General features: G+C 41.1%; 1 protein-coding gene across 2 annotated transcripts in view; it reads left to right on the plus strand.

Moving 5' to 3' along the window:
- Nucleotides 1-14959, plus strand: part of FNDC3B (fibronectin type III domain containing 3B) — a 280111-nt gene that overhangs the window by 78738 nt on the left and 186414 nt on the right. For both annotated transcript variants that reach the window (XM_066601243.1, XM_066601235.1), the window contains exon 3: nt 5560-5635. In XM_066601243.1, the coding sequence (XP_066457340.1) occupies nt 5560-5635 (76 nt within the window). The remainder of the gene's footprint in view (nt 1-5559; nt 5636-14959) is intronic.

The raw sequence follows: 14959 nt of genomic DNA on the forward strand, positions 1-14959 counted from the left end.
TAGGGAAAAGTATCTCCGTACATTGGAAGTTCAATGGAGCCTATAAAGGAACAATACAGGCAGTTCTGCCTTTTGTACACTATCCTACCAAAAGTAATTGGATACCTGAGCAAGAAGTAGTTTTTTTTCCATATGGTAATACTTAGTGGGGCCTCCTTTAACCCTAATGACATGGGACACTCTCCATGGCATACTTACTAGTAACGTCTGGTACACTTTAGCTGGTGTTTCCCTCCATTCATCCTGCAAACATCTGTTGACAACAATCTGTGTATGACTGTATGTGCTGGGGTAGCTATCAATCACTGATGGGACCGCCCATTTGGACTGTTCAGTACAGAATGTGCAGAGGTTTAAATTAATATAAAACAAGTTATACTGAATCTTTCCCCATAAAACTCTATATCAATTTTCTTAGCTCCTACTGCTCTACAAAAATGTTACCTGCATTTTGGACAGTGTGTTCAAGCTGATAGATCCCATTTAACTGTTGGCACAACACACAGGTATAAGGTGTTCCACAGGTATCCTCCACACCCAGGTACATCTGATTTGAAGATGCAATAGCATGATTTGTCACTCCATAGAGCGTTCTTCCTTTACTCATCTGTCCAATGACAGTGCTCCTTGCATTATTTGTAGTACTGCTGATGCATTCTCTTTGAGAGAACTTGCCAGATGTTTGCAGGATGAATGGAGGGAAACATCAGCTGAAATATATCAAACATTAGTAGAAAGTATGCCATGGAGAGTATCCAATGCCTTTAGGGCTAAGGGAGGCCCAACTAATTATTTACATATGTAAAAAAATACTTTTGAGTTTTGCTTAGGTATCCAATTACTTTTAGCAGGATAGTATACGTACTATTACCCATTGATAACTGGTGCATACATATATAAGTATACAATCTGCATCAACCAACATTAACATTAAATTGGGTTGTATAGAAGCTCCCTACTAATCACTGCTCTTTGAGATCTGGACATGCGTAAGATTTGTAAAGTTATTGTGACATGTCTAGAAGTAACAACACAGCTGCACAGTGGTAGGTCACACAAGCTTACAAAGTGAGAAGTCATTTGTCCTCATTTCCAACTTTCAGTACTAAGTTTCAAACTTCCTCTTGAAGAAACGTATCGTCAATAACTGTTTCAGCATCAATGGTTGAAGTTTTGCTGCACTGGTACAAGACGCATAATCATTAGGGCAGCTAACATGTGACACACATCTGGCAAACTGGATGCCGTAAAGAGTTCCTATTTGAATATATTGTGCCATCTGTTGTAACCTGCGGGTGGAAGAATGATGGTCTGTTTTTCATAATCTGTTATGTGCGTCAATCTTTGTTACCTCCATTTCAGGAAGATCCTTTCCTGTTTCAAAATGATGATGGCCCTGAGCACAAAGCGAGTTCATTTAAAATAGATAGTTACTTGAGTTTGGTATGGAAGAACTTGACTAGTCTACACATACCCATGAACTCAACTAGGGTGAACTACATTAGGATGAATGCAGCTCTCCAGGCCTTACTGTTCAGTGTCAGCATCTGAGTACTATTTCTGTGGCTCAATGGGTACACAAGACACTTGTAGAAATGTAGAAGCAAAGGAAATAACCAACTTTATTGCTTTTAGAGATATTTTCTGTTAGTATGACTGTTTAATATTCTTACAGGGGTTTACCAAGATGGACTAATCATCTATACATCTATGATATTTAATGAAAGTTTGATCGATGGGGGTCTCGCCACTGAAACCCCCAATGTTCCTGAGAATTGGGGTCGCGTGTCCTCCTAACTGTGGGCTACACTTCATGCAGTGAGAAGAGGTTGAATGGAGTGGTGGTCATGCATGCACTGCACCACTCCATTTATTTTCGATGGGATTGCTGGACAAAATCAATGGCTTGCACTCTATTTCCATCAGCCCCATTGAGTCTGATGCCAGTGGCAGAGAAGGGGGGAGCACGTAACACCAACCAATTAGACTTCTATCACCTATCCTTGATAAGGCAATCTTGGTACAACCCCCTGGTACAGTGTGTAGTATTTACATATCTTGGTGTCAATATGTAGCCATATTTTGCTACAGATAATTCTAGATCATATGCAGGGGCTTATTTTAAGTTGAAGGTTTAAGGGCACTTGTTACTTTACAGTTTTCTTTAAAATGAAGGTCCATTTTAATGCAGCAGTTGGAGATATTTTTCAGAGATTACTCAGTGCTGAAATAACTGTATTTATCTGTTATTTGGGTACATGACCATTTCTCCAAAACTATATCTATTTAAAAAATTCTAATTGATTTATTAGCAGGTAGCTAATTTCCTTCCACAATGATTCTAGCTCTATAGTTTAGGCCCACTGCACATGGGTGGAGATTCCACGGCGGGATTTCCCGCAGAATTTCCGCCCATGGAAGAAACGCAATCCTAGGCAGACAGCTGCGATTTGTCTGCGCGAAATCACAAACAGAAAACAAATCGCGGCATGCTCTATTTCTGTGTGGGGCTCTGCGAGCCCCGCACAGAAATGTCACTCCCCGGCTGCCGACTCCGGGCTGCGCATGCGCTGGCTGGCCGGCACTTAAAAGATCCAGGACCACGGGAGCAGGTGAGTGCCACGCTGGTCTCTGCAGGGGCTCGGGTCGGGTCCCGCTGAGAGAATTCTCGCAGCCGGATCCGACCCGGACGTCTGCAGGTGGCCTTACTCTGTAAAGCTTACCTTTAGCACCCACTATTGTGAGAGACTCCGCACCTGATAGCTGTGCATATATTACAGAATGTGCTCATTTGTATTTTGGCACTAAATAGACAAAAGTTGTAAACAGGAAGTACATCATCAAGGAGCTCCTTTTCTAGGCTGACAGCACTTTTACTTGACAGCAACAGCAGAAGCTGTGGTTTGTAGACGAAATGTAGTTATTCTGTTTAGAAAGATTTACTTTGTGGTGAAAATTAGACTTCCTAATATGTTTTGATGCTGAAATGATGGTCTCTGGGCTTATGGGGAGGATATTTTAAATGCGTTATTTTATTTTTATTTGAGCCCATCAATAGTTTTAGAGACAATGCCAAATTGTTCTGTTGTCCTTTTAAGAATACTTTACCATCCACTTCAGTTCATTTAAGATTGAACTTCTTGGTTTGTGTTGATATGAACTTTTGAAAAGCTCGGTTTGGCTGGTTTGCCGAACTTCTGCAGAAAGTTTTGTTCGGTCCTGATTAGTTTGAACTGAGCTGTAAGTTCACCAAAAAACCCTAAAACTGGGGTTTAACATCTAAGAGCTGCAGAAGTGGTCATAAATGGCTGCACATCCAAGTGGGTACCACAAGGCTCTGTCCTAGGCCCAGTGGTGTTCAACGTTTTTATGAATGATTTGGAGGAGGGAATTGATGGGAAACTGATCAAATTTGCAGACGACGCAAAGCTAGGAGGGATAGCTAGCACTCGGGAAGAGAGAGGATTCAAAAAGATCTAGAAAAGCTTGAACAGTGGGTGGCGACTAACAGAATGGTATTTAACAAGGAGAAATGCAAAGTCCTACATCTGGGCAAGAAAAATGAAGAAAGCACATACAGAATGGGAGGAACTGAGCTAAGCAGCAGCACATGTGAAAAAGACTTGGGTATACCAATAGATCATAGACTGAACATGAGTCAACAATGTGATGCAGCAGCCAAAAATGTTAACACAATTCTGGGATGTATTAAGAGAAGCATAGAGTCTAGATCACGTGAGGTCATTATCCCCCTCTACTCTTACTTAGTCAGACCTCATCTAGAATACTGTGTCCAGTTCTGGGCAGCCCACATTAAAAAAGACATCAACAAACTGGAGCAAGTTCAGAGAAGAGTGACCAAGATGGTGAGCGGTCTGCAAATCATGTCCTATGAGGAACGGTTAAAGGATCTGGGAAAGTTTAGCTTGCCAAAAAGAAGGCTGAGAGGAGACTTAATAGCTGTCTACAAATATCTGAAGGGCTGTCACAGTGCAGAGGGATCAGCCCTATTCTAATCTGTACAAGGAAAGATTAGAAGCAATGGGATGAGACTGAAAGGGAGGAGACACAAATTAGATATAAAAAAACTTTCTGACAGTGAGAGTGATCAATAAGTGGAACAGGTTACCACGGGAGGTGGTGAGTTCTCCTTCAATGGAATTGTTCAAGCAAAGGCTGGACAAAGATCTGTTTGGGATGATTTAGTGAATCCTGCACTGAGCAGGGGGTTGGACCCAATGACCTTGGAGGTCCCTTCCAACTCTACCATTCTATGATTCTAAGAGCCCTGTTTAACACTGCGAGTGTTATGCAAGGCTTTTATGGCTCTTATATAGTGTTATGGAGCCTCATGTGCGCAAAGTGTTAAGGCAGCAGAAATGCAGTCTTAAGCTCTTGCTCACGACCTGAAGGTTGCTGGTTCAATCCCTGCGTGGTTTAGGTAGCCGGCTCAAGGTTGACTCAGCCTCCCATCCTTCGGAGGTCGGTAAAATGAGTACCCAGCTTGCTGGCGGGAAAAAAGATGACTAGGGAAGGCAATGGCAAACCATCCCGCAAAAAACATCTGCCGAGAAAACGTCATGTTGTGACATCACCCGAGGTCATGACTTGGTGCTTGCACCCTTACCTATAGTGTTATACACCAGTCATTAGGACTAGTTTAGAGTGGACTGAACTAGTAAAACTGTTTGTTTCTGGTTGAATTTGGCTGAAAACTTGGTTGGGGTTTGTGTCAAACTGAACTTTTAGCAAAGTTTGACCTAAAACAGGGTTCTACTGGTTCTGTTCTCTCAAAACTAGTCTTGGTGTTACAGCATCGCTTTATTTGGTAGAAGCTAGCTGGTCACTTTGTATGTTTATTCATTGAATCACTACATAATATGCAGGTTTTTCAGTTTCGTATGAGCAAACACTTAATCTTTGGGCTCCTTATTGTGTCAGAGCCTAGGTCTAATGCAGGATACCCTGCAGTCTGACCCTAATTAAGCCCATATAATGTAATACTGTCTACTCATTTGCATTCTTGAAGTGTTTGTTTTTTCTCCATCAGATTACTGTACTTTGTTATAAAGTAGACTGCAATTCCCAGAATGCAGATCACTAGTTTAATCTTACACCGTCCAAGCAGTTAGTTAGTATAGCATAAGATGGTGTGTCAATGGAAGCCTAAACTTCAAGCATTAGTATTTAACAATACTTACCACTTCAGAATATGACAGAGGTGCACAAAGTTTACATAACAATGCATTGTAATGGATCTAGATGGCTTCCACGCTCACTCAGTGAAATTCATTTAAGGTACAACTTGTGCAGCTATTTTTTTCCCGAAGTACCGTACATCATGTAACTTCTGCTGTATGGAAGACGAAGTTCAGTACGTACTCTGGTTTAAATGCTCTACTTATAGAAGACAGGAATGTTATGTGCTGTATATTTCTGTTTCATTTGAACAGCTACATTAAATTGAGGGTGTTAATATATGAAGTCACTACCTGCTCCAGTAGAGACACCAGATGTTATGTTACATTGTTCTGAAGGACTTTTATCTTCTTTTGACAGGTCATTCTAGTTCAGGTTAACCCAGGAGAAACCTTTACAATACGCGCAGAAGACGGAACACTGCAGTGCATTCAAGGTAAGGAAGACTGACGTCTGTGTCAGACCGGGACTGCAAAGCTTTACTCACACTAGCCCATTTTATATGTGAGACTGGAGCTTCTAAATCCTTCACTGTGGTTTCTGGTGCCTCGGAGAACTGCTTTTCAGAGGAGAAAATTATACTTGGTTTATTTTTCCCCCATTTAAAGGGAAACTATAATGAGTTTATTTAGATGAAAAAAAAGTCTGTAGGTGGCGCGATGCATTCCGTTGCACAGCGTTCGAAAACCTTTTTGCATTACCTGCAACTAAATCCAGTAAGAAACTGAACTGTGGAATATACTGTATAATTGCAGGGCACTTGTATGCAACTTTGCTAATACTTGTGAATGTAAAGGGCATGTGCTATCAGTTGTAGACCTATTAAACCCCTTACACCAATGAAAAAAATGATATAATGCACATTTATAAAGTTGTTTTGTTAGATTTTCTAGGCAAAACCTACCTTAAAAATGAAGATTATTAAATTTCCTGCACCTCATGTAAATTAACACTCAGTAGTTCGATAAGCAGGCTGGACCATCTCTGGTGGGTTGGCCTGACCATCTCTGCAGGCCTGCTTACCTCCCCTAATGCCACCCCTCTCTGCTACTGTAACGTGAGATGTCATTCACACATCAATAATCTCTCTTGCATGCACTGGAATGTCAGGAACCGGCTCATGTGCAGTTCACCGGTCCCTTTTGTGGGCAGAATTGGTAGACTGAACTGCACATGTGCTGGTTCCTGAGCTCCTGGAACATGCATGAGAGTTCAACCACTGTGCTGATGGCCTCCACGTCACCGTTTCAGAGAGAGCCAGCATTAGAGGACTTATGCAGGCCAGCGGTAATTTACATGCGACATGGGAAATGTAAATACCTTCCTTTCTAAAATGTATTTTGCCCAGGAAGTCTAACAAAACAACTTAAAAATGTGCATTACATCATTGTTTTATCAGTCTGCCACTCTTATTTAAATAGTTAGGAAATTTACTAGTACATTCACTTTATTAGCAAATGCGAATACTGTTACTGATGATATATTACTATGCGTGATACTCTGTATAGGTAAACTTAGTCAAGACTATTTTGTTTTATTTGTATCACTATGTATGTACATACAGCACTGTTGACTTTCAATGATAATAAAAATCGCTACCGGCTCAAAATTTTGTGATTAGCAAACTTGAGGTAGATGAACATGCTCATGCTAATGTCCAATTGTACAACTTTTGGAAACTTTTTCAGTACGAAAATCACTATTTGGATGACAAGCGTTGTAAAATACCAACTCATCATTACACATAGGGCTATACTTAGTGCTAAAGAGAATTCCGCCGGGTGTGAAGTTAAGAATAGCAGTGCATGCACCACTATTCTTGATATCAGTTCTATAGACCCCACTACAGAATCCCAAAGGACCTCATTATAGTTAATACTGGCATTGGGATGTGCCATATCATGGATCCAGCATAGCACTGTTAAGAACAGAAGCTACTAGTCATATATAAACTTAAGACTTGGTTGCTGGAATGAAACCATTACTTGTACCATATTGTCAGTCCCATTCACACCTGTGTTAGGGCTCCACTAGGGCTTTCTGTCTGTTATGCTTTTGGAGTAGAGAAACAGAATAAATCCGTTTTTTTCCGCCATTAACTACAACGGAATAATAAATGAAAAAAACGGAAAACTTTCAGTTTGCTTTCTTTTTTTTTGCAAACCCATTAAAATCAATTGAGAAGAAACGGTTCAATTCTGTTTCTCCGATGGGGAAACGGACAGACACAGAAAGCCATCACTGAGCCCTAATGCAGATGTGAATGTGCACTGACATGGAGGCCTTCATAACATTCACCTGGCTCCATGTCTTTGCAAAGCTTTTCGATATTAGTGTATAGACCTAAGTATCTTTTGATAATGTTATTGTCCATATGGCAGGCGGATAATAAGAAGGCATCGGCCACAGAAGAATCCCTTCATTTCCAGCTTCATTTCACACACGTTCCTCATGTTTTTCTCAGGCTTTTGCTCTATAAAACTACCTTCAGATAATACTTGGACCATACATAACAAATTCTGTCCTTGAAACAATGTCTCCCTCAAGTCGATACAAGAGAATAATATTATACATCAGCTAAGATACTATTGTGGCTTTTCCTCTGAGAAAGTAAGATTGGATTATATTACGTTTATTATTTTTGTAGAACTCCAAACACCGCAGAGCGTTTGTGCCGTCCGCATTGTAGAAACCGTTTATTCCGCCATTGTCTTGTTCCACCAATGTTCTTAGTATATGTGCCAGACAGATGTTTGAGGACTGATCTTGTGCTGGCATGGCAGTCCACATCAAAATCAATTGGCAAACATTCTGATGTTGTAGTGTAATGCAGATCGTAGATTGTCATGGCTTAGCATTAGCTAGAAGTACAGTGCATCTAGCATAGTTTTCCAGCAGATCCATGCGGATTTATCACAAATGCAAAATTTGGCCACGGGCGTTGCGGTATCCTGCGTCGGAGCTTCGCCGCCCGGCAGCAGGAGCCTGCATGCAGGTCTCTGCGGTCAGCCTATCTGACAGATAGGCTAACCGTGGAGAATCGCGGCTATTCGCAGCATGCTGCGATTTGCCACCCGCGAGCGGAGAATCACTATGATTCTCTTCTCGTGGATAGGGGGGCTGCGCTTTCCATAGCAACGCTATAGAAAGCGTGCATTGCGTTCCCCACGGCTAGATTATCACCGCGGGGAATGCAATCCAAAAATGCCTGTGGAAAGGCAGCCTAAATGCAGTCCTAACCTGAAGGTTATGAGTTCAATCCCCACTTGGTTCAGGTAGCCGGCTCAAGATTGACTCAGCCTTCCATCCTTCGAGGTTGCTAAAATGAGTACCCAGCTTGGTGGGGGGTAATAAATTACCTGAAAGCATTGTACAAATAACAAGATTTTTAATTTTTTTTAATTTTGATGCCAATGACTAATGAAAAGTGAACAAGTTATCGCTCTTTGTTTGGTTATTGGCTGCATTTGAATGAATTTTTTGAATGATTTAATTGTTCCGTGCAAATTGGCCTTTAGCTATAGTTGAAGGGGATGAGAACCAATGTAAACAAGGCTTGGCATGGATGTCTATTCCATCTAATAGCTGCTGTGTTTTGTACGAGAGTATAACATTCCGTTATTTACTTACAAACAACTAATCAAAGGGACTTCAATCAGTGACTCCCAAACTGAACAGTAAGAGTTTTCTTGACCTCTGGGTGGCCTGTAGGAAACATTTGAGTAGGGAGCATCGCTTACCTACATCACTGTTCTGAATTGAGAACCATGTAAAAAGAGCACAGGAACTTTTTTTTTTTTTATTAAGGGAAACTTTCACCAGAAACCTTGTTTTAAATCCACCACCGTAGTGTAATGCAGCATGACCCAAGTCAGCCACACATGGTTGTACACTACAGAAGCCATTTAGCATTGCAAGAAATTCTTACTTTGTCGTTAGCTCACCCACTATGCAAATATGCCGTCTTAAGTCTAAGGCGTCTCCATCATGCCTCCAAGTCAGCACATCACAGCAGATGCCCGGCCTCTTCTCCCACTCGCCACCTTCCCCCTTGTATATTAATGGCAGCATTGCAAGAGCTGAAATCCCACAAACATGTTAAGCGTCTCACACCTTCTGACACATACATAGTGCGCTGGTGAAGTCAAGGTGTATACACCTCACTTCACTGTGCATGTGTGGGGAAAAACGTGCATGCATCTGAGATTTCAGTGCTACTAGTGCGAATATCAATACACTGGAAAGTTGGTGAGTGGTAAGAGGCCAGATTTCTGCTGTGATGCACTGACTCAGAGATGATTGCAACGCCTCTTTGATTCAAGATGGTGCATTTGCATACTATGCTCAAACAACCAATTGAGAATTTCTGGTAATGCTAAACAGCTTCTATGGTGGCAGATTTAAAATTATTTTTCTGGTTACAGGTGTTCCCTTTAACATTTAAAGCGCACCTGTTACAATGCAGCTTTTTATGTTTTGTGCAAATCGTTTTTCAATTATTTAATGTATTGTGTGATTTTATGTCCTCCACTACCCTATGCTACCCGATACTCCTGACCTCTACCGGTGTCTCCATGAAAATGACTGAACATGAATGTTCATGAGGGGTTGCAGCACTTGGAGTATATAATTAAATGGCTTCCTCTACAAGTGAACAGTGATTGGGTTTATCCCAAGTCCTCATTGAACACTTCTACATCTTCTTCCACAAATATAGACCGAACATTTCATATAATGTTTAAGAAATATGAACCAGCAATATAGGTGCATGTTCATTTCTGGTAGCTCCACTTGCTAAGAGAACAGCTGCTATAACTGGGCAGTGAAAACATAGGCATTGTACTGAAAGCTAAGGCTGAAGGCACGCAGGAGTGCATGGTCCAAATAGATCAGATCCTGTGCGGTATGATGTAACATATGGTACAAATGATATCATTGGCAATTGTTGAAAAGCTGTTCAAAAGCATCAGTTGACAGTATGTTTCTATTGGTATCCGCCACGTGGTAACAAGTCATTCCACAAAGACAGATTGCATTATATGTAAACTGTTTACTATTTCTCCAACCCACCCCCTGCTTCGTTTTTGATTTTTGTCTAAAATCACCCGGCCAATGGCAGGCTTTATGGAAATTGTTTTCAAATGTGGGTTTCATCATCTGGCGTCAATGCATCCACATTGTCTATTAGATGCTTACGCAGCTGATTTTCTCTGGGAAGGGGCATGGAAGGTCAGTACTATCTATTGAAAGGAAGCTCCTTTCTGATAAGCAAGGAACAAATCTCATAACAGGGATATGTTTAGGTTTTGCAAGTAATTTGTCATTAAATGAATATTAGTAGTGTATTAGATTGTTCCCTGAAATTACACATAACCTGTACATTATGCCTCTGATATAGGGAATGGATCGGATTTCTGAAAGTTTATAAGTTTGCCAGGGCCAACGTTTTTGACTTTAATTTTAAAGAGCCCCTTATAGAGAGCAGCCAAATATACAGCATTGTAGACTGATAATAAAACGTTTGTTGGAAAAAAATTAAAGGCCCATTTACACGCAGCAATGATCACTCAAACAACAGTTTGAGTGACAGCTTTGAGCAGTCATTCTGTATACACTATTAAGTAGCCACTCAGCTACTTGAGAGCAATTAAGTGTGCAAATGAAGCCTTAGCTGAATGCAGTTAATAGCCCAAGGGCTCTTATCTGCGCTCAGATCTTTTGTTCTCCATGAGGAAACAATGCTATCAGCACTCCCTGTGGTAAACGACTGATAAGGCTGAAGGATGATTTTTAGGTTGGACTGAATTTAACGATCAGCTAGCAGTTCCCGAAAAGCGCACGATGGGCGCACATTTAGACACAACGATTATCGCTCCAACGATTGCTTTTTAGCAAATTTTTTTGAGCAATCATCACTCTGTGTAAATGGGCCTTAACTGTATTTAAGTCTTAGTTAAGTTTTCTATTTATTTATTTTCTTTACACTGTGGCAATTTTGCATATCTACAGTCTAAACGTGTAGCAATGTTCATCCTGATCTTCATGGTTAGCTTTTATATGCTATAGATTAGAAGGTCTGTTAAATGCTGACTAACGATCTTTGCAGGCATCGTTTATGTAGCCTTTAGTGGTTGCTTTCAAGGAAGGACAGTCGAATTCACATAAGACAACTTGATCATAATCATTCCGCCTTAGCCTCAAGAGCAGTTTGCAATATAAGTGCACATATCTCCTTGTCTCATCATTCAGAGGTTATCCAATACACACATACTTTAACTCAATCACTCAAGTCAGAAACCTCTTTCTGTTGTGCATACTCCCGATGAGAAGTGTACATGGATAGTGTGAAGCTTCCAGGAAGTCAAAAAGTTCAAAATAGCAGGGCAATATTCATTCCAGATGTGACTGAATAAAAGGGGACATCTTCTTTATGTATTTTTATGAGTAATGTTCTTTCTAAATATGTTTCCAATTCAGTTCTTTGTCTTTCTGCAAAATATATTAGGTGTCCTATTTTTTTTTTTAAAGACCGCACTTTCACTAGAGATGATGTTGTTATCCATTACATGTTTTGGCAAATGATGGCTTAATAATAAGCCTGGAGTCCTTAATGTAATTCTCCAAAGAACTTACATGATGCGATCATGATCTAATTAATGACTTCCTGTATGATATCCTGGTATTCATCATATGTATTGTGTGGATATGGAACGGGATGCAGTCTCTAGAATGCAACTGATCACATAAAGTGAAGAGTATTCAAAATCTATTTTTTTTTTTTGGAGTGCTTAGCATTTGTATAAAGGGTTAAAGAAAAGTCCATTGTTTTGTGCAGTCAATATCTAACTTTCTTAAACTTAAGCCGAAAGCACATGGCCAGGTCAGATTCCGGCTGCTAGCTCTCGCAACGAAATCCGACCCTGTGCCTGCCAGTGATTCCATGTACCTATGTCGGATGCACTGCGGATGTGCCTGCTGGCACGCCGCTGCACATGCGCAGTGTAGAGGATGTTGCGCCGGCGATGAAGCGGAACTGAGGCAATTTCGAAACTGACTTTTCGGAATCACCGTGTGACGGACTACTTCCATTTACTGCAATGGAAGCTGTCTGTGCGAGTCTCACACAAAAATACAGCATGCTGTGATTCTTCCTCCGTGAGTGGAAATCGCAAGTGTAATAATATGTGATTTTGTAAAGCCAATTAGGTCGGTCATGGACTTATAGGGAAGCTGCCTTTAAAATAGGTAGTGCTGCCGAGGCAGTGTGCCATCTCCCATTTGCATGCCAAATTTCTTAGAGGAGCATTGTGTGACCTGTAAGTCCCCTTCTGCCTACTTGTCGCTCTCTCCACAAGGAGAAAGAGTACCCTTCCAAAAGGAAGCAATTCAGACTGGCACAAAGAAGAAAAAGTGAGAGGTTGGGGGTAAATGTGTAGCCAGGGAACTGAGGGACCAAGCAGCCCCCCATCAGTTTTTTTTTTTTTTTTTTTTTTTTTCAGTGCACTTTTTAAGTGAGAGCAGTAGTCTGTAGAGATGAGCATCGCTCTTCTCGAGTTACTGCTTACTGGTCCGAGCAGGCTCGAGGGGGCGGGGGTGGGGGAGAGAGATCCCGCCCCCCCCCCCCCGTTCACTCCCACCGCCTCCTCGAGCCTGCTCGGACCAGATGCTCGCTCGAGTTTTTGCTTTATCTGAGCGTGCTCGCTCATCTCTAATAGTCTGGTACTTGGCACTAAACAGCAGGTTAACATAAAACTGAACTATATTAAGACAGGAACTTCATAAAATTTTCACTGTTTAACACGATTCACGTCACATAACAATCAAACTAAATTTCTGCTGTCTTCTCGGGGGTGCAGCTATTGCTGTGAAAGCCAGGAATACAAAGAAAATTAGAAGCAAATTTGCAAACTTTTGCATCTATTTAGCAATGGTTACTTGTATTTTGGGAAGACAACATTACCTAAAAGCATTCAGCTGGAGCATCACAAGTGCACAAAATACTCCGTTGTGTTTGACTCTAATTTAGAAGGTGAATTATCAAATGAATTCACTACTCATTAGACTTAGGCCAGCTCTATATGCATTTGTGTGTGCCTGAGCACTGCATTTTTGCAGAATGGACAGTATTTCTTCATGCACGCATCAGCATATTTTACTGTACTTTTTGCTTCCGCAATGCATGTTTATTTGCGCACGACAAACAAATGTACCAACATGTTTTACATGTATCCTTGCTTATTGCGTGCACATTTACGGATCCCCCCCCTTCCCATTGACTTCTATGGGGATCTTTGGTGTGCAAACTATAATCGTTTGGTGTAAATGGAACTTAGGGTGGTTTCAGACGGTCGATAAAATCTTGTGATTTTTCACGCGATGTGAGTAAAATAGCAGATTTATGACACCTATGATTTTCAATGGATTCCTTTCCATTAGCGATGTTTTCACTGATGCGATGTTCTAAGAACAAAAAATCATGGGATGCTTTATCTTTCTGCGATGTGTGATTTTTATTTTATTTTTTATCTCCCATGTTTCCGTATGGGACCTCCTTTTTATCGCAATGCACAAACCTGCGTTCACTGACTCTCAAAAATTGGGGGAACAAAAAGGATCGCCCATGTGGAACTCGCCTAACTCTTAAGTGGTGTTCGTTTGCTTCTGTTTTATAGAGATCAGTGACCGATATATGCAGCTGATTCTGGTAAATGCAATGCCCAAACATAGTGTAAACCTAGCCTACCATTTAGTTGGAGACTTGTCTTATTGACATATAATTAGGTTTCAAAAGACCTGGGTGAAAATAAGAAAAAGGAGTGGGTTGTAGCTGGAAATGCAGTAAGACTAATCATAGGTTGGGTTATTATGATGCTCAGTCAGGAGTATACATTATCATTCAGATGACTCTTCTTTTTCTTTTTTTTTACTTATTTGTGTGGATGAAAATTTAACAACATTTTGCTGAAAGTTTGGTTTGCGGCAAACTCGTACATTGGGCAGTTCAACTTGGTGATGGTTTGCCTGTGGCTGGGCAGTTAGCATTGTTGCCTTGCACTGATGGGTTCCTAGATTCAAATCTGACAACCTCCGCATGGAGTTTGTATGATCACCTTTATGTATATCACACAGTGCTTTACATCGCTTGATAGCTTCTGTCCCCATTGGGGCTCACAATCTATATTCATCGGTTTATGTTTTTGGAGTGCGGGAGGAAACCCACACAAACACAGGGGGAACATACATACTCCATGCAGATGTTGCCCTTGGTCAGACTTGAACAGAAGACCCCAGCACATCAGGCTAACAGTGCTAACCTCTGAGCCACCATGCTGCTGCTTCCTCCTTCTCAGTAAATGTATGCACTATATAAATAAGGTTGCCCATGCCTGATGAATCATGTTTTCTTTTACATCATGTGGCGCTTTATTCATATAGCATGGAAGTAGCATAGTGGCTCAGTGGTTGGCACTGTTACCTTGCAGTGCTGGTGTCCTAGGTTCAAAGCTGACAACATCTGCATGGAGCTTGTATGTTCTCCCTGTGTTTGTTTGGGTTGCTTCCTCATAATAATCACTTTTATTTATATACTGCATGCATTTACTGAGGTGAAGACGGAAGAAGCAGCATGGTGGCTCAGTGGTTAGCACTGTTATCTTGCAACGTTGGGGTCCTAGGTTCAAATCTGACCAAGAACAACATATGCATGGTGGTTATATGTTCTCCCTGTGCTTCTGTGGGTTTACACTCTCTCAAACACACA

Source organism: Eleutherodactylus coqui, chromosome 1 (genome assembly GCF_035609145.1).
Source record: "Eleutherodactylus coqui strain aEleCoq1 chromosome 1, aEleCoq1.hap1, whole genome shotgun sequence".
Taxonomy (NCBI): Eukaryota; Metazoa; Chordata; class Amphibia; order Anura; family Eleutherodactylidae; genus Eleutherodactylus; species Eleutherodactylus coqui.